The following is a 19,936-nucleotide window of genomic DNA, read 5'->3' on the forward strand; positions in this document are numbered from 1 at the left end:
CCCAGCCAGGCGCGCTCTATCTCAGCCTTCTGGAGCAAGCAGCCGCCCCCTCAGGGTGCCCCCCCCGGCCCAATTCGGAGGATGCTCCAGATGCATGGAAGCGAATGGGGGGGGGGCTCTTCTTCCCAGCGCCCCCTTTCCAGCTGCGCCCCCAACTATATTTTTTTTGGGGGGGGAGAATTAATTCCTGGGCTATTGCACTTTGAAGCGCATCTTGCATGCGGGCCCAGCGAGGCCGTCCCCGGGGGCTGCGTGGGCGCAGGGAGCAAAGGGCGCCTTTCCACGCGAGCGCAGACAGACACGCGCGAGGCTCCCCAGCCCGGAGGCGGAGAAGGCTGAGCCCCTTCGCGCCCGCGCTTGCGCACAAACGCCGCTCCCTCTCTCCACTCCCGGGAGTGGGGGGGGGCTGAGAGCTTCCGCGCATGCGCTCTGCTTGGTCCTCCCGTTCAGGCACCGCCGCGGCCACCCCTCCGCCGCCTCTTCGCGCGGGGCCTCGCAGGACTCGGTGGGGGGGCGACGAGCGGGACCCCCGAAGGAAGCGGAGCCCCCCCCCTCTCTCTCGGCCCCCACCGCCCCCTTGGCCCCGCCCCGCCCTTTCCCCGCGAAGGACCCTCAGGCGCCGCGCGGGCAGCCCCGGCTGGGCCCGGCAGAGGCGGCGGCGGCGGCGGCGCGGTGAGTGCGGCGGGGGGCGATGGGCTTTGGAGTCCGCCCGCCGGGGCGCTTGGTTCCTCCGGGGCAGAGGGGGAGGGGGCGTCGCCCTCCCTAAAACCTCGGGGGGGGGGGCAGGCAGGCGCGTCCCTGCAGGGCGGGGGGGGAGGGGTGGCGTTTGGTAGGGGATGATGGGGGTTGTAGTCCCGCCAGCTGGAGTCCCTGCTGGGGTCTTTGGGCCCCTCCCGCCCTTCTCTGCTCCCCCCCAAAGACCCTGCAAAGGGGGTGGGGGGCACCTGGAGCGGATACGCCCCCCCACTTTCTGCAAAGCCCCCCCTCCCCCCCTTTCCCTCCCCCCTCCCCCCCTCCGACGGCCTGGAAGCCTTTGCCCCTCCCCCCCAAAGTCTCCCCCTCCCCTCCCCTCCCTTTGGCCGCTTCTCCCCCCCCTCGGGACCCCCCCGGGACCCCAGGGTTGCAGGCGCTGGGTGGGGGGGTGGGGGGTGGGGGGGGTGGCGGCTCCTGCAGGGTCTGTTGCAAAAGCGCTGCGGGCGGAAGAGGCGCCGCTTCCTCCCCTGCAAGAGCTGCCCTGCTCGGCCACCCGCAAGCCCATCAGCCGCTTCCTGGCTTCCCCGGGGCGCCCGGAGCGATGCGCAGGTGACCGGTTGGACGCCTGGACTTCCGCTCCCAGAATCCCCCAGCCTGCGCAGCATGGGCTCTGGAGTCCTCCCGCTGGGAAGCCTGGTCCCCTAGTTCTGGGGGTGGGGTCTCCCCCCCTCCTTGGGGTCTTGCAGGCAGAGGTCCGTCCCTGCAAGGGGGGGGGGGAGATTGGGGCAGGACGGGGAATCCTGGGAATTGAATCCCGGGGGCCAAAGCTGAGCAACCTTGGGGCTGTTCCTTTTGAGGGGCTGCTCTGGAGACCCCCGTGGTGGTGGCGACGGTCATTCCCATCGGCGTCCTCGTTTCTGCCAGTATTTTGCATGAACGCCGGGACGTCCTGTGAGATTCGGCGTCTTGAGTTTTGCCGCAAAGCAAGTTTGGGGAGTGTGTTTAAAGCAGCCTTAATTATAATCCCGGCTTTTATAAAGGTGCAAATTGGCTTCTTGGGGGTGGAGGCAGCCTCTCGGATGCTGCCCGGCCAGACAGGTGCGGGGAGCCAGTTGGCCAGGTGAGCGAGCGGCTGGATCCCAAAGGGATCCCCCACTCAAAAGGGAGCTTGCGTCTCCTCGATGGTGTCCGCTGTGAACATCCTCCCGGGTTTTTCATCTGGAAGCGTGGAATCGGGTTGTGCGAATGGGCGCCGGCTTGGATTTGGCTCTGGAAGCCGGACCAGCTGCTTTGCCAAAGGGAAGCAGAAAGGAGGGGGGGGGTCCCTTTGCAAGTTGCGTGCGCCAAATGTCCTTCCAGGATTTTTGCTTTTCAAGAGGGATCTCCAGTTACAGGGCGCCTGCCAAAAATCAGTGGAAGGAGGGGTGGGACTGGGGCTGAGGCTGAGTTCCAAGCAGCTGAGCGACCACCCGAGACCCCCGTTTTTCTCCTGATGAGCCTCTCCTTTTCTCCTCTCCCCGACAGCTGGGAAGAGTCATCGGGCCGAATCCCTTGGCGAGTCCTCCTCTGAAGATGGCCGACTCAACCGGTGCTGTGGAGGCGCATCTGAACCGGGCAGCAGGGCCCAGAAGATAGAAATGAAACAGGCAAGTGACGGCTTTACTGCCTCTCTTGGATGCGTCCTTCTTAAAATAGTGAATTAAGTTTAAAGTTGACGGCCTCCCTGAGTGGCAGCCAGCAGGAATTTCCACTTTGGCCTGGCTTGGGCATCATCCCTTCCACTGGGCTTTCCAGCATGTCAGCTGAGTTTGTGGCCATGAATTGTGGTTTGCGAGCCGCAGAGGCTGCGTTTGCACAACCAGCTCAGCTGAGAGCAAAGAGCAGGGCGGAGAAGCCCAGCGGTTGCTATGCACCCGGGATGAGCCAGGGTGGCTATTTCAGACAGGTGGGGTGCAGAGGGAATGCCCCTCCCCCACAACCTGTGGTGTGCCCAGCCAAGTGGTTTTCCCACACGCGTGTCTGTGGGTGACACACGGGCTGGCAGAGGCCCTGGGAGAATCTGAGCCGGTGTGACTCAGCAACCGCACAGCCTGTTTGGACTCGCCTTTTTCTGCCTGGTAAAGAGAAGGCAGCTTCCCCCTTCCTTCCTTCCGAGCGGCTGAGGGTTCAGCTGCCCCTCCCAAGGAGAGGGGTGAAGAGCCGTGGCTTGGATCCTTCCTTTAATGGGTGCCAGGATGTGGTGCATCTCCTGTGGTGTGAGACTGAGCAACCGCCTGATCTCGGCCACACCTGGGATCTGGTCCAGAAGATCCCTGGGGAGGAATTGGATGGAGCAGAAGTTCAGCCGGGTGCGAATCTAGCCTTGGACCCATCTTGCCCAGCTGGGGTGGGGATTGTGGAAGGCTGCGCTTCCGATTCCGTGCTCTGTAGCCTCAGTGAGTCGGGGGCCCAGGCCAAGTCAGGAAAACACTTCCAACCTAGGCTGTTCTCACGGAGGAGAGGACCTCCGTCTTCTGCCCTACCTGGGCAGGCTGGCATCCGCTGGGCACGGGGCCTCCTTTGGAGTGGCACCTTCTCCTTGGAATTGCTAATTTGGGAGGAAGAGGCCGCAACCAAGAGGTGGAGTAGGGAACCAAAAGGAAGAAGAAAGAGGCAAACCATGAGGGCTAGAAACCTGAGGTGGATGCACAGGGGAAGTAAGAGGGCAGAAGAAGGATGCACCTTGAGGATGACGAGGATGATGGTTGTAGGACTGTGAGCAAGTTTGTTTTATGCGGCTGTTTGTTGTTCAAAGAGAAAGTGTGTTTGTTTCGTTTTCCACCAACTGCATTGTTAATCTGAGCTACAGCCCTGATCCTCTCTTTACCCCCCCCCCACCGCCCCTCCCAAATCCCCAAACCAGCCCTTGAAATGAGGGTTTGACACGGAGCAAGGGACCCTTCGCGCATGGTGGGCGCAACTTGAGGATGGCTGTATGCTTGGTCTTTTTTGGGGGGTGGGGGGGGGCGAAGGGCGTACGTGAAATCCGCCAAGTGCTGAGCACGGGGAAAAGGCAGGCCCCGTAATGGGAACCAGATGTCTGCAGATGTGTGAGCGAGGGGGGCGCCTGCGTAGGCTGACAGCCTTCCCTGCAACGTGTGATGAACTTGGGAGAGGAGCTCGCGGGTTAAAAAGAAAAAAAGGCTGGAGGTGCATGAAATTTTTACTTGGGGTGGAGTGGAACCTCTCTGTTTGGGGGCACTCTACCTGTAAGCAGGGTGGAGAGAGAGCATCGGGTGGCCGTCTGTGCAGGACTGGACTTGGACTCGGCCAATCGATCGTCCCACCCAGATGGAAATTCTGCTGGACCTGCAGCTGCTGAGCTCCGGTTTCTTTGGGCCGTTTGTTTATGACATTCCTTTGGGGGAGGGGGGCACCCTGGGTGGGGTGGGGGGACCAGAGGGGCCCCGCCCCTGACTTGCATCTCAGCCCTAAGAGACTCACCTTTGGAAAAAAGGCACCTGCATTTTGGACGGTGGGGAGGGACCTCAGTTGGCGGATCGGTTTGGGGGGGGGGGACCGGACGGCAGCTTTAGAAACTTGCAAAAAAAAAAAATTCCCCAGTGGATGAAATAGATTTTCCCTTTTGTTAAAACCCCCACGTCTTTCTCTTTCCTTCCCTCGGTGTGTGCGTGTGTGTCCGGAGGCAGAATCGCTGGAGAGAAGAGCCGCTTGCTTTGCGTAGAAAGGAGCCAGCCGATAAGCCGGGAATTTGCTGCGGACTCAACTTTGCCCTCCGATTAGCGGGGAGGCCTGTAATTTCCGACCGACCTTGTGATCCGCCAGCCAGCCGGCCCGCTTGGGCTTGGCAGGAGGGGCTCCTTTCAGCGAAGAGCGGGATGAGAGGCGGCCAGTGGGGCTTAATCCCAGGACGGGAGCCGTGGCAGGCGAGGGTCTCGGAGGGACTAAGCCAGGTTGGCTCTGGTTGGATCCAAAGGCTTTCTTCCGTAGGGCTCCTGCACCTCGGCGGAGGGTGTGGGCCTGCCTTGGGGTTGGCCCAGTTTGGGGTCTTGGCAAAGGCTCAGAAGAGGCTCCTCGGATGCGCTTAAGAGGATGATGCTTTAATCACTTTAAATAGAGCATCTATTTTAACTGATGAGCTTTGCTCCGTTGCAGTGCAGCTCTGACCCGTCTTTCCAATGCAGAAGCCCCCTCCTCTTGGAGAGGGTCCCCAGGGGAGCCTGCTTGGGTGAAGGTCCCTGTTTTTCGCAGAGTCCCTGGCAGTGAGGGCCTTCGCCCCTCCATCTCCCACCCTTTCTGGATCTTGGAGAATCCTTTCTCTGTTTGTAAAGTCCTGCCAAATTCCGTCCTTTGTAATTGTCCTCCTGCCATTGTTTCTGAAATTGTCCTTCCTTCCTATCCTCCTTTCCTTCCTTCCTTCCTTCCTTCCTTCCTTCCTTCCTTCCTTCCTTCCTTCCTTCCTTCCTTCCTTCCTTCCTTCCTTCCTTCTTTCCTTCCTTTCTTCTCATTCACTTCCTGCCTGCCTGCCTGCCCCACTTCAAGTGTTTTCTGGCTTCTAATTGGGAGCCAGTTGGGGAAAAGGAACCTTTTTTTGGGCTTCAGCTCTGGCCCGGAGACCTGCCCTCCGGTGCTCTCAGGCCCCGTTAAGACCTGGCCTTAAGAGCTGAGTCTGTCCCAGGCCAGGATGGAGATTTTGGTTCATTTATATTTTCTGAGCGAATGTGAATTTGCTTTCTAGGAGGGCGTCTCCAACCGTGGCCACTTTAAGACTTGTGGACTTCAACTCCCAGAATTCCTCAGCCTGCAGGTCTTGAAGCCCACAAAGTGGCCACGGTTGGAGAGAACTTTTGGTCCCCAAGAGGAGTTAAGATTTCTTCTAGATGGCCCAGCAGTGGCGTTTTGCCATTCTTTCTTCGAAAAATGATCAGGGTGAAGTTACAAAGTCAGCCGCTGCCTGGTTGTCCTGAGAAAAATCAGGAAATCCGGCGATCCCTCCTAACTCTGGGTGGCAAAAGTGGATTTTGGTCTTTGTTTGAAGCCCTTAAAAAAAGAGGAACCTTCTCCTGTTTTCCAGCTGTGAAAGAGGACAGGCCCACCGTGGACATGAGTCACTCTGCCGCAGACCCCCCTCCGGGAGAGGAGACGCCAGCGGAGACCTCGGCCACCGTGTCCCCCCAGGGAGACGGTGGTGGGCCGGCCCTCGGGGTCATCACAGAAGGGCTGGGCGAGCTGGCCGTGATCGACCCCGAGGTGGCCAAGAAGGCCTGCGAGGAAGTTCTGGAGAAGGTCAAGTCGATGCACTGCGTCTCGCCGGACGGGTCCATCCGGGCCAAGGACAGGAAGGGAGGGAGCCGCTGGCCGGGGCTGAACGGCGAGTGCTGTGAGATCAAGTGTCTGGACGACCCCCCCGAGAAGATCTGGGAGGAGGACGAGCACCCCCCGAACTCCGTGAAGGGCGTCCGTCGGCGCCAGAAAAACAACTCGGCCAAGCAGTCGTGGCTCCTGCGGCTCTTCGAGTCCAAGCTCTTCGACATCTCCATGGCCATCTCGTACCTCTACAACTCCAAGGAGCCCGGCGTGCAGGCCTACATCGGGAACCGCCTCTTCTGCTTCCGCCACGAGGAGGTGGACTTCTACCTGCCGCAGCTGCTCAACATGTACATCCACATGGACGAGGACGTGGGCGACGCCATCAAGCCCTACATCGTGCACCGCTGCCGGCAGAGCATCAACTTCTCCCTCCAGTGCGCCCTCCTGCTGGGCGCCTACTCCTCCGACATGCACATCTCCACCCAGCGCCACTCGCGCGGCACCAAGCTGCGCAAGCTCATCCTGTCCGACGAGCTCAAGCCGGCCGCCCGGAAGAGGGAGCTGCCCCCCCTGGTGCCGGCCCCCGAGGCCGGGCTCTCCCCCACCAAGCGGACTCACCAGCGCTCCAAGTCGGACGCCACCGTCAGCATCAGCCTGGGCAGCAACCTCAAGCGCACCGCCAGCAACCCCAAGGTGGAGAGCGAGGACGAGGTAATGCCCTCCGGGGCCCGGCTCGGCTTCCTTCTCGGGCGGGGGGTGGGGCGTGGGGGGATGGGGTGTGGGGGCCCTTCCCTCGTCTTCGGGATGCTGATGGGGATTTGTGGTGGGAATCGGTCATGGTGGCTGTGGGTCGCAGGTGGAACCTGCCCAGGGGTCCACTGCTGTGTGTGGACCCCCATTTCTTGCCTTTCCTGCTTCGGTAGGGCCTGGTTCCTCCCGAGAGTCATTTGTGTGCGTGGGGGGCTCAGGCTTGGCGGAGAGGGTGTGCTTGCACCAGTCTGAAGGGAAGCTGTGGGTCCGTCTTCTCTTGACTTCCTTTGTGTCCACAGTCCCCCATTAAACTGGACGCTGCGGTGTGTTTCCTTGTTGCTGTCGCAGTCTGGAAGGAGAATCCTGCCCCCTCTGTCGTTTCCTTGTGGGTCCCAGCAGAAAGCAGGGTCACCTTAGAGGGGAGATTTCTTGGACAGTGTAAAAACCGAACACATAAATGAAAATAATAAGATAAACATTTGCCAGCTGGGGAGTGCCGGTGCCCCAAAGCCAGTGGGGGTATTTCCGTGGGGGCCTGGAGTGTCCCTCTGGCCTTGGGGGCCCTCCGTGTAACCGGGGAGCTGACCTGCTTTCTGGGTCTCTCGTGAGAGCCGGAGAAACGGCCCCGGGTGGAACTTCAGGTGAATATTTGATGCCAGGGATCAACGTCTCCCCAGAGGGGAGCTTGGGGGGTGGGTGGGGGAGAAGGCCTTCCTAGGGGAGAGGAAGAAGGAGGAGAAGGAAGAAGAGGAGGTTGGGCAGCCATTTGCCTGAGATGGTCTGTGAACTCCTGCTTGTGCAGTGGGGTGGACTAGATGACCTCCACGGTCCCTTCCAGCTCTGTTAAGGGGAAACCTCTGAATTGGTCTAGCTGGTTCTAGCTGGTTTCTGGAAACCAATTTTTTTTAAAGTGTCGTTTCTCCCTCCCTCCCTCCCTCCTTCTGATACCCAGGCCTCCAGTCCTGCCTGCCTCACAACAGCCCTGTAAGGCAGGCTAGGCTGAGCCGCCAGCGGTCAGGACAGGCTTTGCTGCCTAACGCCAAGCGGGGACCCCCTCGAGCCCCGTTTTCTTCACCCTGCAAGACTGCTGGTCACGCCGGAGCCGCCGAGGGCTCAGTCTCCTGATGCACACGCCAGTCTTCAGCTGGCTCTCCTTGCCCCCCCCCCCCGCGCCCTCCCTGTTGAACTCCCAGCCAGTTCATTGTTGGGCCGAGCACAATGGGCCGCTAGAGAGCCGGAGGCCGGGAGGCTGCTGGGTGCCAACTGGGAACCGGCGTGCCTGTTCATGATGGACACCAGCTCCATTCAGCCCAGGCCGCCTTGGCACCCCCTCCCGGGGCCTGGCCACCGTGCCCGCCTGCTGCTGCTGCTGCTGCTGTCCGGCCACTTCAAGGCTCGGTCCGGCCCAGAGTCACCGTCCGGGGGACCCCAAAGGCCTTTTCGCTTGACTTAAGGCCCTCCTGCCACTTTCCGTAGCCAAGGAAGGAAAGGATTAAAAACTGGACTGGATGGAAAGGGGGAAAAAATCCTCTTAGAAAACAGGTCTCTCTCTCTCTCTCTCTCTCTCCCCCCTTCTGATAACCAGAACAACCCTGTAAGGTAGGCTAGGCCGAGAGGCAGACGCTCGTTTCATTGGAACGATGTCTCAGAATATGATCCAAGGGTTGCTTTTTTAAAAAAAAATTATTTATATGCCGCCCTTCTCCGGAGACTCAGGGGGGCTTACAATGTGCTCAGCAATAGCCTTCATCCTTTTGTATATTTTATACAAAGTCAGCTTATTGCCCCCACAATCCGGGTCCTCAATTTACCCACCTTAGAAAGGATGGAAGGCTGAGTCAACCTTGAGCCTGGTGAGATTCGAACTTACAGTAATTGCAGACAGCTGGAGTTAAATTACAATGCATTAGTCTGCTGAGCAATCCAGGCTCCTTTGGTCCTCCTTGCCCTTTGGGGAGCCCCCAAGCAGCAGGAGGATGCCCCCCCCCCGATCGAAGCCACGCCTGTTCCACTCCTGGGACGAAATGTGCCCGGCGTCTCCCCTGTTCACACCCACAGGTAACCTTTGGCAGCCGAAAACGTGTTGCTGGCAGGGGCGGCCGAGGGACGGCAGGGCACGGCGGAGGCTGAGTCAGAGGGAGCCGCGTGGGGCGGGAGGGCCTCTGCCCCACGGCAGCCACTTCCTGTTTGCTTGGAGGGCAGCGGCGGCGTCTGTCCTCGAGGGATGGGTGAGAGGTCAGCCTCAGGAGGGCAGCGTTGGCATGGGGCTGAGTCAGCTCGGGAGGATGGGGTTTGGAATCCTGCCCCTCCGGCAGTTGGCAGAGCGAAGAAGGCTGGAAGGTTAGGTGGTTTTCCTGAGAGAATAAGACGTAAATAGTAAAAAAAAAGTCAAAGAGAAAATAAGAATTTAAAAACATGGATTGTCTCTACCTTCCTTCCTTCCTTTCTTCCCTATTCCTTCCTCTCTCCCTCCTCTGCCTATTTCTTCCCTTTCTCCCTCCCTCCATTTCTTATTTTCCTTCCTTCCTTCTTTCCTCCCTCCTTCCTATCCTTCTCTATTCCTTCCTCCCTCCCTTCTCCCTCCCTCCCTTCGTATCTTCCTTCCTTCCTTCCTTCCTTTCTTCTTTCCTTCCTTCCTTCCTTCCTTCCTTCCTTCCTTCCTTCCTTCCTTCCTTCCTTCCTTCCTTCCTTCCTTCCTTCCTTCCTTCCTTCCTTCTTTTAAAGTATTCTTCATTTTGATAAGTTTGCTGGAGTCTGACACCTCTGGGTTGGGGTCAGGTCTGAGTCACTGGAGGGGAAGCCCCCACCACCTCTGGGAGGGGAGTCTGGAGGCACCTGGAGAGCCCCCCCCCCAAGAGCCTGAGGTGGGGCAGAGTCCAGAGGGCTGTTTTTAGTTCCTCACTTCCCTCACCTGTCAAGTTGCAGCTCAACCGAAAACGTGGCACTTTGGAGGAAGTGTTGCAACTGCTTCCCGCAAGGCCCCCATTGCTCCTGCTCCTGGTGGGGAAAGTGGGAGGGGGGATGGAGGGGGGGGCTGCGACTTTCCTTCCTGGGACTTTTTCAGCCAAGGTTGCAGTGGGCGAGGGGGGGGGGTTGACTTGGATGCTGCTTTCCAAAGGCCTCTCGGTACCCCCTGCCCCCCCTCCCCCCGTGGATCTCCTGGTGGTCCCTCACTCAAAGCTTACTTTGTTTAAGGCCAGCCAAGACCCCCCCCTGCAGGCACTCCTCCTCCCTCCTCCTGGCGTTTTGCATCTCTCCCCCCCTTGGGCCCCACATCTGCCCCACGGCTCCCAAGCCCCCCCCCTTGCTTCTTCCCTGCTTCTCCCCAACGGAGGGCCATGAAGATTGCAGAAGAGCCCCTAACCTAACTTGAGATCTGGCCCTCCATCAGAGCCAGTGGAGCTTCCCTGTCCAGGGGCAGTCTAGCTTTTTATAGGCCCCAGAGAGGCTGCCGTTCCCTGGCAGGTCCCCAACTCTAAGGGAGCAATCCCCGTTTCTTCGGTTGGGGTGGGGGGACAGGATGGGGGTGGGAGGCACGTATGAAGAGCTGATTTTTTTAAATACTCACCTTTTCTCTCCTCACCTTTCCTCCCCCCCCACCCCTCCTCCCTCCCCCCCGGAAATTCATCCCCCCTCCCCCCCTCTCATTCATTTCCCAGGGACTGTCATCGAGCTCCGAAAGTCTCGATAGATCATTTTGTTCCGTAAGTGCCCCCCGCCCCACTCAACCCGGGTGCCTGCCTCTTTCCTGTCTTCCCCTCTCTCCCCCCCCTTGTGACCCCACTCAGCCCCCCTTCCTCCTCCCCCCAGCAGCATTTCCTCTCTCGTGACCGTCCTGATTAGCCTTGGCATCACAAGGTCTCCCCCCCCCACACGCTCCTCCTCCTCCCCCCCCCTTTGCAAGTGAGATCCTGCACTGCTGGGGTGGAGCATTGGGGGCTGTGCCTCTCTCATCTTCCAGCCGCCACCCCCCCACACACACACTTGAAAAAAACACGCCACCGTCATGTGCATGCCAGGATCTTAAGAGCGGTAAATTCTGCATGGCCAAAGCACATCTGACCGCTTTCTCCAAAACGCCTCAGCTGCTTCTGCCACAGCCAACCCCCGAAAGGCTTTTAAGGGGTGGAGGGACACCCCCTCCCCCCCCCAGCACTTCACATTGGAAGTTACAATGAAGAAAGGGACTTAATGACCGGTCTTCAGACATGCAACCCTCGCAGTGCCCCCGTAATTCCCCCTGCGTGATCTTCCTTATCTTGCAAAGTTCCAAAAGTTTGCAAAAGTTTCCTCCGTTCCCACGACCGACCTGCCTTGGAGGCTGCAGAAGCTCCGTAACTCCGTCCGGAAAAAAAGAGGAAATGCTGTTTTTGGGGGCCCGAGATTCGTTTTGATTTAGCATGTCCTGGGTCTGGTGCGAATGTTCGGCTCTTCCTTTGCTGCCTCAGATTAAGAATTGGGTTTTGCTTTTTTTTTTTTTTTTTTCTTTCTGCTGAAATTTTGCTCGTGCCAATCAAGATTTGATTTTCCTTCTGCAAACCTCTACTTTCCCCCCTCCGTCATGAGACGGGTCGCAGGGCGAGACTGGTAAACGGGGAGAAAAATCAATGGGGGGGGCTTGGCAAGGGGTTTCAGCCACAATCCTGACCCCCACCCCCAAATCAGCAGCTTCTCCTTCTGCGTAAAATTAGTTCTCGTCCTTTCCCGGGTGGCCGTCAGGTTGATGCTCATATAAATCAATGTTAATAAACTGCTTGGATGGGAGTGGGAGGTTTTATGAGGAGGGGGGAGGTTTGGAGAGCTGCCCCTGATTTTTGGCATAGCTCTCCTAGGCTCCACAGTTTTCGTCGCTCCCCACCTTCTGGGTAGCCTCGTCCAGCCTCACCCTTTCCCCGAGCTTCTTGCGGTCAGGAGGGACAAACGTGGCAGCTGCCCCAGGGCCTCAGTCTGCCAGGGCCCATCAGAGATGCCCCAGGGGGTCCCTGGGGCCTGGCCAGGTGTTGGTGGCAGGGCACCGAAAGGCAGAAGCCCAGGTTGCTCTCCTGGTCACCGAGTGGGCTTTCCCACGCTCAGCGGTGCCCCCACCTGGCCAAAAGTCTGAAGCAAAGCCCTACGTTGGCTTAGAGGTCAAGGAGAAGGCGCCCCCCTTTTGGGGGCTGGGCAGCTCCACCCAGGTGGGACTTCGATTTATGCCCGTGGTTGGCTTTGTTCGAGGAGGGATGCTGATACGTCACCCCATGTCTCAGTGGGAGAGAAAATGGAGGGACCTGCAGGGAAAAGGCATGGGTGGAGGGTGCGAATCCTCCCCCGGGGCGCAGGGCTGGGCTTGAGCCTCCCTGTTCCCATCCTGCAGACACACGTTGAGAGCGCAAGGGTCAGCCTAGCCTTTAGCCCAACACCCCCCTTGCGCTCTTTCTCCTCCTGCCGAGAGTCGTTCCACAGCCCCCCCCTCAAGTCTGGGCTTCCGGCAGGGGGGCTCAGCTCAGAGTTCATTGCAAAGGTGGAGGGGGGTTCACTCTGCTTCTCCCCACAGCCAGAGATGGTGGCTGAGCCTTTGGCCAAGCTAGTCGGCTCCTGCAGAACATCCCCCCCTCCCTCTCTGCAGAATAAGACCTCCAACTGAAAGGGTCTCGGCAGCCCTGGACCTCCAGGCGGGAGCTCTTCGCAGGCTCTTCACCTTCTCTCTTTTCTCTCCGCCCCCCCCCAACGCCCCACGCAGCCCGTCCGCCTGGCCCCCGAGCGGGAATTCATCAAGTCGCTGATGGCCATCGGGAAGCGGCTGACCACGCTGCCCACCAAGGAGCAGAAGACGCAGAGGCTGATCTCCGAGCTCTCCCTGCTCAACCACAAGCTGCCCGCCCGCGTCTGGCTGCCCACCGCCGGCTTTGACCACCACGTGGTGCGGGTGCCCCACACCCAGGCAGTGGTCCTGAACTCCAAGGACAAGGTGAGGCGGGGCCGGCGGGGCCGTGGAGGGAGAGGGACGAGGGCCAAGGGAAGCCCCGGAGGCTCCAGGGGCTACGCGGGACTCAGCTTAGGACCACAGTGGGGGCCGGGATTTTTGTGGCTGAGTGGGGCGGTCGTTAAATTGAAACCTGCCCAATTCGGGAACCTATTTTGCCATAGTAAATAAATCCCTGCAGCCGTTAAGTGGATCATTTGGTCGTTAAACAAATCTGGCTTCCCCCAGTGACTTGGATGGCGATGGTGGGACACTCGGCAACTGCTGCAAAGGGGGGGGGGCTGTCGCCAAAGGCCCCGATGTTGCTCCCACATCTGTGGGGGTGTCACAACAGTTGTAAGTCCGAGGAGTGGTCGTCAGGTCACTTCTCTTCCGGGTTGTAACCTTGAACGGTCACTAAATGAAGGTTCTTAAGTTGAGGGCTGCCTGTACATGCCCCCCAAAGTGTCAACGTAGGCCAGGACACCCCATTTCCATGCAGTGGGGTGTCCCAGAAGAGCAGAGCATTCATCCACAGACCGACGCCCCTCTCCACACACACAACACACACACAAACCTCCCCTCCCCTTCCCCCCCACCCCCGCAGGCTCCCTACCTGATCTACGTGGAAGTACTTGAGTGCGAAAACTTCGACACCACGAACGTCCCGGCCCGGATCCCCGAGAACCGGATCCGCAGCACCCGCTCGGTGGAGAACCTGCCCGAGTGCGGCATCACATACGAGCAGCGCGCCAGCAGCTTCACCACCGTGCCCAACTACGACAACGACGACGAGGCCTGGTCTGTGGACGACATTGGGGAGCTGCAGGTGGAGGTGAGCGGCCGGGGCTGGAAGGGGGGCCAGGAGTGGAGGGACGGAGAGGCAGCTGGAAGGAGGGGAGTCGGTCGGAGGGACGGTGCTTGGCTCCTATCCCGGACCGTCCCCCTCGGGCACTCAGGCCCTGCTTCCTCTGCCCTCCAGCTGCCCGAGCTACACACCAGCAGCTGCGACAACATCTCGCAATTCTCGGTGGACAGCATCACCAGCCAGGAGAGCAAGGAGCCGGTTTTCATCGCTGCGGGAGACATCAGGTGAAGAGCGTGGGCATCAGCCGCCTTCGGCCCTGGCCAGGTGGCACATTGAGGGCAGGAATAAGACAGGGAGGCCCCCTTTGGCTGATCCTGCCTTAGATCCCAGGTCTAGGGAAAAAAGAAGAATCAAACAAGATCAAATCCTGGTTGGTCAACGGGACCAGAGGTTTACCCGTCCAAGCGTTCGGACTCGTGCTGGCTGGAGCCCGTCCTCGGGGAATTTCTCCAGGGCAAGCCCAAGAGCTCGGAAGAGTAAACCTCTGGTCCTCATGACCCATCCAGATTCAGTTCTGTGACATTATCCTGGGACACAGATATTCGCCTTTATGTGTAAGGATAAAAGAACTTAGTCTGGTTTTAGAAGGAGGTGTCGATGATGGGAACTGTGGATTTTCAGGAGGGGTTTTAAGATGCAGCTGAATGCCTCCCATTCTTCTGGCAGTGGTTTAAAACCCGAAAGCCACGTCCGTCTGTCTGTCTGTCTGTCCAATTAGCAAGTGGGCACCAGAGGGGCCGGAAGGGGGCTGGCCATTCAGCCCTCCTCCCTGGCAGAAGCAGAGCTGACCTGCGTTCCCTTCCCCAGGCGGCGTCTCTCCGAGCAGCTGGCCCACACGCCCACCTCCTTCAAGAGGGACCCCGAAGACCCCTCGGCCGTCGCCCTGAAGGAGCCCTGGCAGGAGAAAGTGAGGTGAGGATGGGTCTGGGGGGTGGGGGCTCTCTGTGGCCTCTGAGGTGAGCCCTTCCTGGGATCCTTAAACCTTCCTTAAGGTGGGTGGACTTCAACTCCCAGAGTTCCCCAGGCAGCACAGATTTCTGGGAGTTGAAGTCCACCCATCTTCAAGTTGCTAAAGTTGAAAAATTCTGCTTTAAGCAAGACTTTGTGGGGCAGCCAATGCAAAATCCAGGGACTTTCCAGGCTTAAGAAATGGACTCGGCAGAAGGCAAAGGAGGGGGAGGGCAGCCCCTCGTTTCTCTTTGCTGATGAAGCCGGGAGGGGCAGCTGCCGTATCTGTGGGCCTCCTGGGCTGGTCAGACAGGCTGGTGGATTGTGGAGTCTCCCTGGAGGAGGGCCACTTACCCCCCAAACGGAGGCCAGTGTGGGCTCAGCCTTTCCTTGCTCCCCCCAGGCGGATCCGAGAGGGCTCCCCTTACGGCCACCTGCCCAACTGGCGGCTCCTCTCCATGATCGTGAAGTGTGGGGATGACCTCCGGCAGGAGCTGCTGGCCTTCCAGGTGCTCAAGCAGCTGCAGGTAAGAGAGGGAGGCAGGAAGGAAGGGAGGAAGGAAGGAAGGAAAGAAAGGGAGGGAGGGAAAAAGGGAAGGAGAAACGAGGGAGGGAGGAAACAAGCAAGCAAGCAAAGACAGGAGGAGGCTGGAGGGGGTCTTGTCTCCACCCCAGATGTGATGGGGCTTCCAGTCTCCTCCACCTGCCTTTAGAATTAAGACTAGGTGGGGGATGGGGGCAGAAATCCCATCCCCCATTGCACTGCCCCCACCCCCCTCGGCCTCTGTGCCCAGCCCTCCGGTCTCCCCTTGCAGGCCATCTGGGAGCAGGAGCGCGTCCCTCTGTGGATCAAGCCTTACAAAATCCTGGTCATCTCGGCCGACAGCGGCATGATCGAGCCGGTGGTCAACGCCGTCTCCATCCACCAGGTGAAGAAGCAGTCCCAGCTCTCCCTGCTGGACTTCTTCCTGCAGGAGCACGGCCAGTTCACCTCCGAGGGATTCCTCACCGCCCAGCGCAACTTCGTGCAGAGCTGTGCCGGCTACTGCCTGGTCTGCTACCTGCTGCAGGTGAAGGACAGGTGAGGCTGGAGGGGCCGGCTCTGGCTCCTGGGCATGTACTGAGTGCCTTTAACAAGGGTCCTTGAAAATCTCCTGCCCGAGATATATTTAATTCAAAGAAATTAAAACACTGGCACGAGGGGGAGAGACGGGACTTCTTTTGCAAAAACCCAAAATACCTGATCGTTTTTTCTCCTCCTCCTCCTCCTCCTCCCTCCCTCTGACCCCAGGCACAATGGCAACATCCTGCTGGACGCGCATGGCCACATCATCCACATCGACTTCGGCTTCATCCTCTCCAGCTCCCCCCGTAATCTGGGTTTCGAAACCTCGGCCTTCAAACTGACCGCCGAGTTTGTGGACGTAAGTTGGCACCGCTCAAAGGGAAGCGAAGTGTGAGAAACCCGATGGGGAGGCAACTCCGGGGCATCACGGGTGGGCACATGAGTCCCGCTCTACGATCGTAAGGGGCTGGCTCCGTTACAGCCGTAAATCAAGGACTACCTACACGGATAGTCCTTGACTTGCAACAGTCCATTTAGTGACCGAAGTTACAACAGCATTGAAAAAAGTGAATTATGACCATTTGTCACACTTGCGGCCTACTCAAAGCATTGGGAAAGCCTGATTCGCTTAATAAATGTGTTCCTCACTTAACAGCTGCAGTGATTCACTTAACAACCGTGGCAAGAAATTGTAAATGGGGGGAAATTCACTTAAATGTCTCAGTTAACAACAGAAATTTTGGGCTCTGTTGAAGTAAGCCGAGGGCTGCCTGTAACAGAGGGGAGCCTTTCTCTGAAAGCCTTGTGAATTCCTGGGGTGGGGGGTGTCCTTCCGGGCAGTCCCCTTCCTGCCTTGCAATGCGCCCCTCCCTCCCTCCTTCCCCACAGGTGATGGGCGGCATTGGGGGAGACATGTTCAACTACTTCAAGATGTTGATGCTGCAGGGCCTAATCGCCGCTCGCAAACACATGGACAAGGTGGTGCAGATCGTGGAGATCATGCAGCAAGGTGGGCCGGGGTCCTCAGGGGAGGGTGGTCTCTACTCCTTTGCAAGAGGCCAGTCTGTCATGAACTATGGGGGAAAGGGGCCTTGGGAAGAGATCTTCGTGCCCTCCGGAGACACCCTGAGGCCGCAATACCTGGGAAGGAAAGGTAACACTCTCCATCTACCCAACCGTCGCAGGGAGATGTACCAAAATGTCTTTTTCAAATAGGATTGGACAATCGGGAGATAACGGGGGGGGGGGGCAGAAGGAGCAGGGGAAAAGTTCTTGAGAGGATATTCGGGTGGAGAATCTTAGTTCTGGCTTTGCTCTCCTGTAACCGCTTGCAACTTGCCATGGAACAATTTAACCATTCTGTTTAATTATTTAAAAATATTTTAATTTTTTGCCATTCGCATTGCATTCTGTTCCTCCTTTTGCGTCCTTTAATGATTCTGTTCCACCATTCATTTGATATATGAGTGTAGCTCTTGTCCTGCAGCAAGTTGTCTGAGACCCCCTGACCTCTCTGCCCCTCCCCCCCTCTCCCCCCTCTCCCCCCCTCCCCCTGGCAGGCTCCCAGCTTCCCTGCTTCCACGGCTCCAGCACTATCCGGAACCTGAAGGAGCGCTTCCACATGAACATGACGGAGGAGCAGCTGCAGGTGCTGATCGAGCAGCTGGTGGACGGCAGCATGCGCTCGCTCACCACCAAGCTCTACGACGGCTTCCAGTACCTCACCAACGGCATCATGTGACAGCCAGAACCGGACCTTCCCCTCCGGCAGCTCTCCCGTCCTCCCCGTCCTCCTCCCAGCCCAGGGTCCAGGATGGACCGGATGGACACCGCTGGGCTGGACCACCGCAAGGAGAGAGAGGCAGCCGCCGGAGGAGCCCGGGGAGACTTTGGACTGTAAATGGGGGTAGGGGGGCATTGTGTCTCCCTCCCCCCATGTGAAGGATCATGCGCAAGGACCTTGTCGAGATTCGCCTCCGGAGGAGGGACAGAACTGAGGGTCGCCCCCCTTCTTGGATCTTTTTTATTTCAGTATTACAACTCTTCTCCTCCTCCGTGTCCCCCTGCTTTCCAGCCCCTCACCTGTGTTTCGGGGGTCCCGGGGGGGAGACGGACTGGGAACAGGAGGGGGGAGGCCCCCCTCGGTGTTTCGGGCTCCGTTTCTCCCGTGCAGTTGGGGAGCGCTCCCCCACCTCTGGACTCACACAGGGCGCGAGAGTGTGTGTGTGTGTATGTGTTTGTGTGAATGTGTGTATGTACCTCGTGTCACTAATGAAAATCCCCTCTCCCCCCACTCTGCCCATTTTCCTCCCCGACAGTTGAATGCAAGGAGGGGGTGCAAAGCATCTCTCTTCCCCCCCCCCCGAAAGCTCCCGAATCTTCACTGCTTGAAGCACAACTCCAGCCTCCCTTGAATTGGGGGTGGGGGCATTTGCAGGATATCTCCCCCTCCCCCTCCCATGGGGTTTGGCCTGGCAAGGGATGGGGCTGAGTGGGGGAGCACGGAATGCAGTTGATGGGTGAGAGCTTCAAGCCCCCCCTCCCCCGCCCCCCCAGGCTGCTGCAGGAATTAAGAGGTCTGCAAATATTCCCTGGGGAGCATCGCCCCCTTTAATGGGCCTGTCCCAAGTCCTTCCCTTTGGAGGGGGGGGGCTTAAGACCCCAAGATTCCCAGGCTTTCCCTTGGCCAAACCAGCTTCCTCTCTGGGAATGGAGCAGGAGCCCCCTCCCCTTCCTCTTCCAGGAGCCATGTCTCCTTACAGGCAGACACACACACACACACACACACACACAGTTGCCATTGTGGGACAGGGTCTCTCCCCCCCCGTGCAGGACCCCCTCCCTTCCTGGGAAAGGTAAATGCAAAAGCTGCTTGCAGTATGAATGTCAGGCACGACTGGTGTCCTTGCAGGGAGGGGTTCCTTTGCGATTGTGTGTGTGTGCGTGTGTGCAGAGGGGGGCCGACTCCCTTTTGTTGGTCCTTTGATTCGCTGAAATTGTGACTGTTTATTTGGTCCTCCGCGGCCCAAAGTGAGCCCGAGAGCGGATTTTGGAATTCTCTGGAGGTTCCGAATACCAGGGGACAGGGGTGCCTGCTTTCCTGTCTTCCCCCCCCCCCAGTCTCCCTCCCCTTTCTCAACATGAACTTTTTTTCACACTGTACCAGGGTTGTTGTGTGTTTGTGTGTGCGCATCGCTCCCCCCCCCAATTCCTGATGCCTGAAACTGGCCCCACCTTTTTTTAAAGGAAAGAATCTGTTGATTGCTGAGTGAGCATTAAAGTGGGAAACAGCTGGGAGAAAGAAGGGAGGGCAGCCCTCCCCCCTTTTTATCTGGGCCTTTGGGGTTTGTTACCTCTGGGCTGCCCCCTCCCCCCCAATGCACACACAAGCACAAACAGCTCCGCACTTACACCCAAAAGGGGGAAGAAGCAGCGATTTTCAGCAGGTGGTTGTCAGAATTCCTGTTAAGAGAGGGTGGGGTTGCGTTTGTTTTTTGCAAGAATAAGAGGTCTTTAAAACTTGGTTGCCCTTGGAAAAACCCTTTGCTACGTTAGGGCCACGCAGAGCCCTCCCCATGGGCTGCTTTATTTATTATTTATTATTTATCACATTTATTGGATTGCAACTCCCCTCACCCCAAGAGGAGGGCAGGGCAGAATTTTGCGAGGCCCTGGGTGGGAGATCAGACACACAGAAAACCTCCCCCCCCAAATCCAGCTGCAGTGGCCTCTTCCTCCCACTCTTCTCAGAGAAGGTGGGACGCCTCCTGTGAGCTGTGGGAAAACTCTGTGGCTGCCTCCTTCCCCTTGTGGACCCCTCCCTGGCTGGCCAAAGCCCTCCCGGCCCTGTCTTTGCCCTCTCCTTGATGTGCCCCCTGCCCAGCCGACGGGCACCGCGAGGGAGAAGCAGCTGCTGGAGACCCCTCGAGGTTTCTTGGCAGCCCCTCCCCCCTCCGTCTCCTTCCTGAGTGGGATCCCCTCAAAGGCCCTTTTGGGGAGCAGCATAGCAATGGGGCACCCTCCCTCCCCCCCCCTTTAAGGCTCTGGAAGTGTGGCAGGAGTTGTGGGGCTGAGCACAGCTGGGCTCCTCTTCCCAGAATGGGATCCGTTCAGGTCTCCAATTCTGAAAGCAAAGTTGGGGTCCTAAGACGGGGTGGGGGTTGGGGGTGGGGGTGAAGCCCAGTTAGGAGGCCAGTCCGCTCCCTTTCCCACGACCAGCAATTGGGTTCTTCCAGCCAGGTGTTTTCAGATGACGTCGGCGTTGCCCTTACAGCCGCGTGCAGAGGGTTTGTCCGAAGGGCCCTCCGGCGGGAAACCGACATCCCCACCGTCACGTCGGGGAGGAAACGCGGGTTTTTTG

General features: G+C 58.7%; 1 protein-coding gene across 4 annotated transcripts; it reads left to right on the plus strand.

The window, feature by feature from the left end:
* Positions 1–493: 493 nt before the first annotated feature.
* PI4KB (phosphatidylinositol 4-kinase beta) lies at positions 494–18,736 on the plus strand. 4 transcript variants are annotated; one of them, XM_060694240.2, is made up of 13 exons: positions 494–672; positions 2,218–2,339; positions 5,768–6,714; positions 10,413–10,457; positions 12,473–12,700; positions 13,302–13,529; positions 13,677–13,786; positions 14,370–14,474; positions 14,914–15,037; positions 15,326–15,591; positions 15,802–15,934; positions 16,465–16,585; positions 17,136–18,736. In XM_060694240.2, exons 3-13 carry the CDS (start codon positions 5,797–5,799, stop codon positions 17,315–17,317), a joined length of 2,460 nt encoding a protein of 819 aa, XP_060550223.2. In that variant the 5' UTR covers positions 494–672; positions 2,218–2,339; positions 5,768–5,796; the 3' UTR covers positions 17,318–18,736. The 4 variants fall into 4 exon arrangements, with proteins under 4 accessions (XP_060550223.2, XP_087736798.1, XP_087736799.1 ...); XM_087880672.1 differs by lacking the exon at positions 10,413–10,457; XM_087880671.1 differs by lacking the exons at positions 494–672; positions 2,218–2,339 and adding an exon at positions 3,816–3,882.
* The last annotated feature ends 1,200 nt before the right edge of the window (positions 18,737–19,936 follow it).

Source organism: Pantherophis guttatus, chromosome 18 (genome assembly GCF_059756535.1).
Source record: "Pantherophis guttatus breed Tessera chromosome 18, ASM5975653v1, whole genome shotgun sequence".
In the NCBI taxonomy this organism is placed as follows: domain Eukaryota; kingdom Metazoa; phylum Chordata; class Lepidosauria; order Squamata; family Colubridae; genus Pantherophis; species Pantherophis guttatus.

Excerpts from the sequence above, each read along its gene's own strand:
- PI4KB (XM_060694240.2), top strand. The coding sequence starts at position 5,797 with ATGAGTCACTCTGCCGCAGACCCCCCTCCGGGAGAGGAGACGCCAGCG. Across the intron at positions 15,935-16,464 it reads TGACCGCCGAGTTTGTGGAC|GTGATGGGCGGCATTGGGGG; the intron begins GTAAGTTGGCAC and ends CCTTCCCCACAG. Across the intron at positions 16,586-17,135 it reads CGTGGAGATCATGCAGCAAG|GCTCCCAGCTTCCCTGCTTC; the intron begins GTGGGCCGGGGT and ends TCCCCCTGGCAG.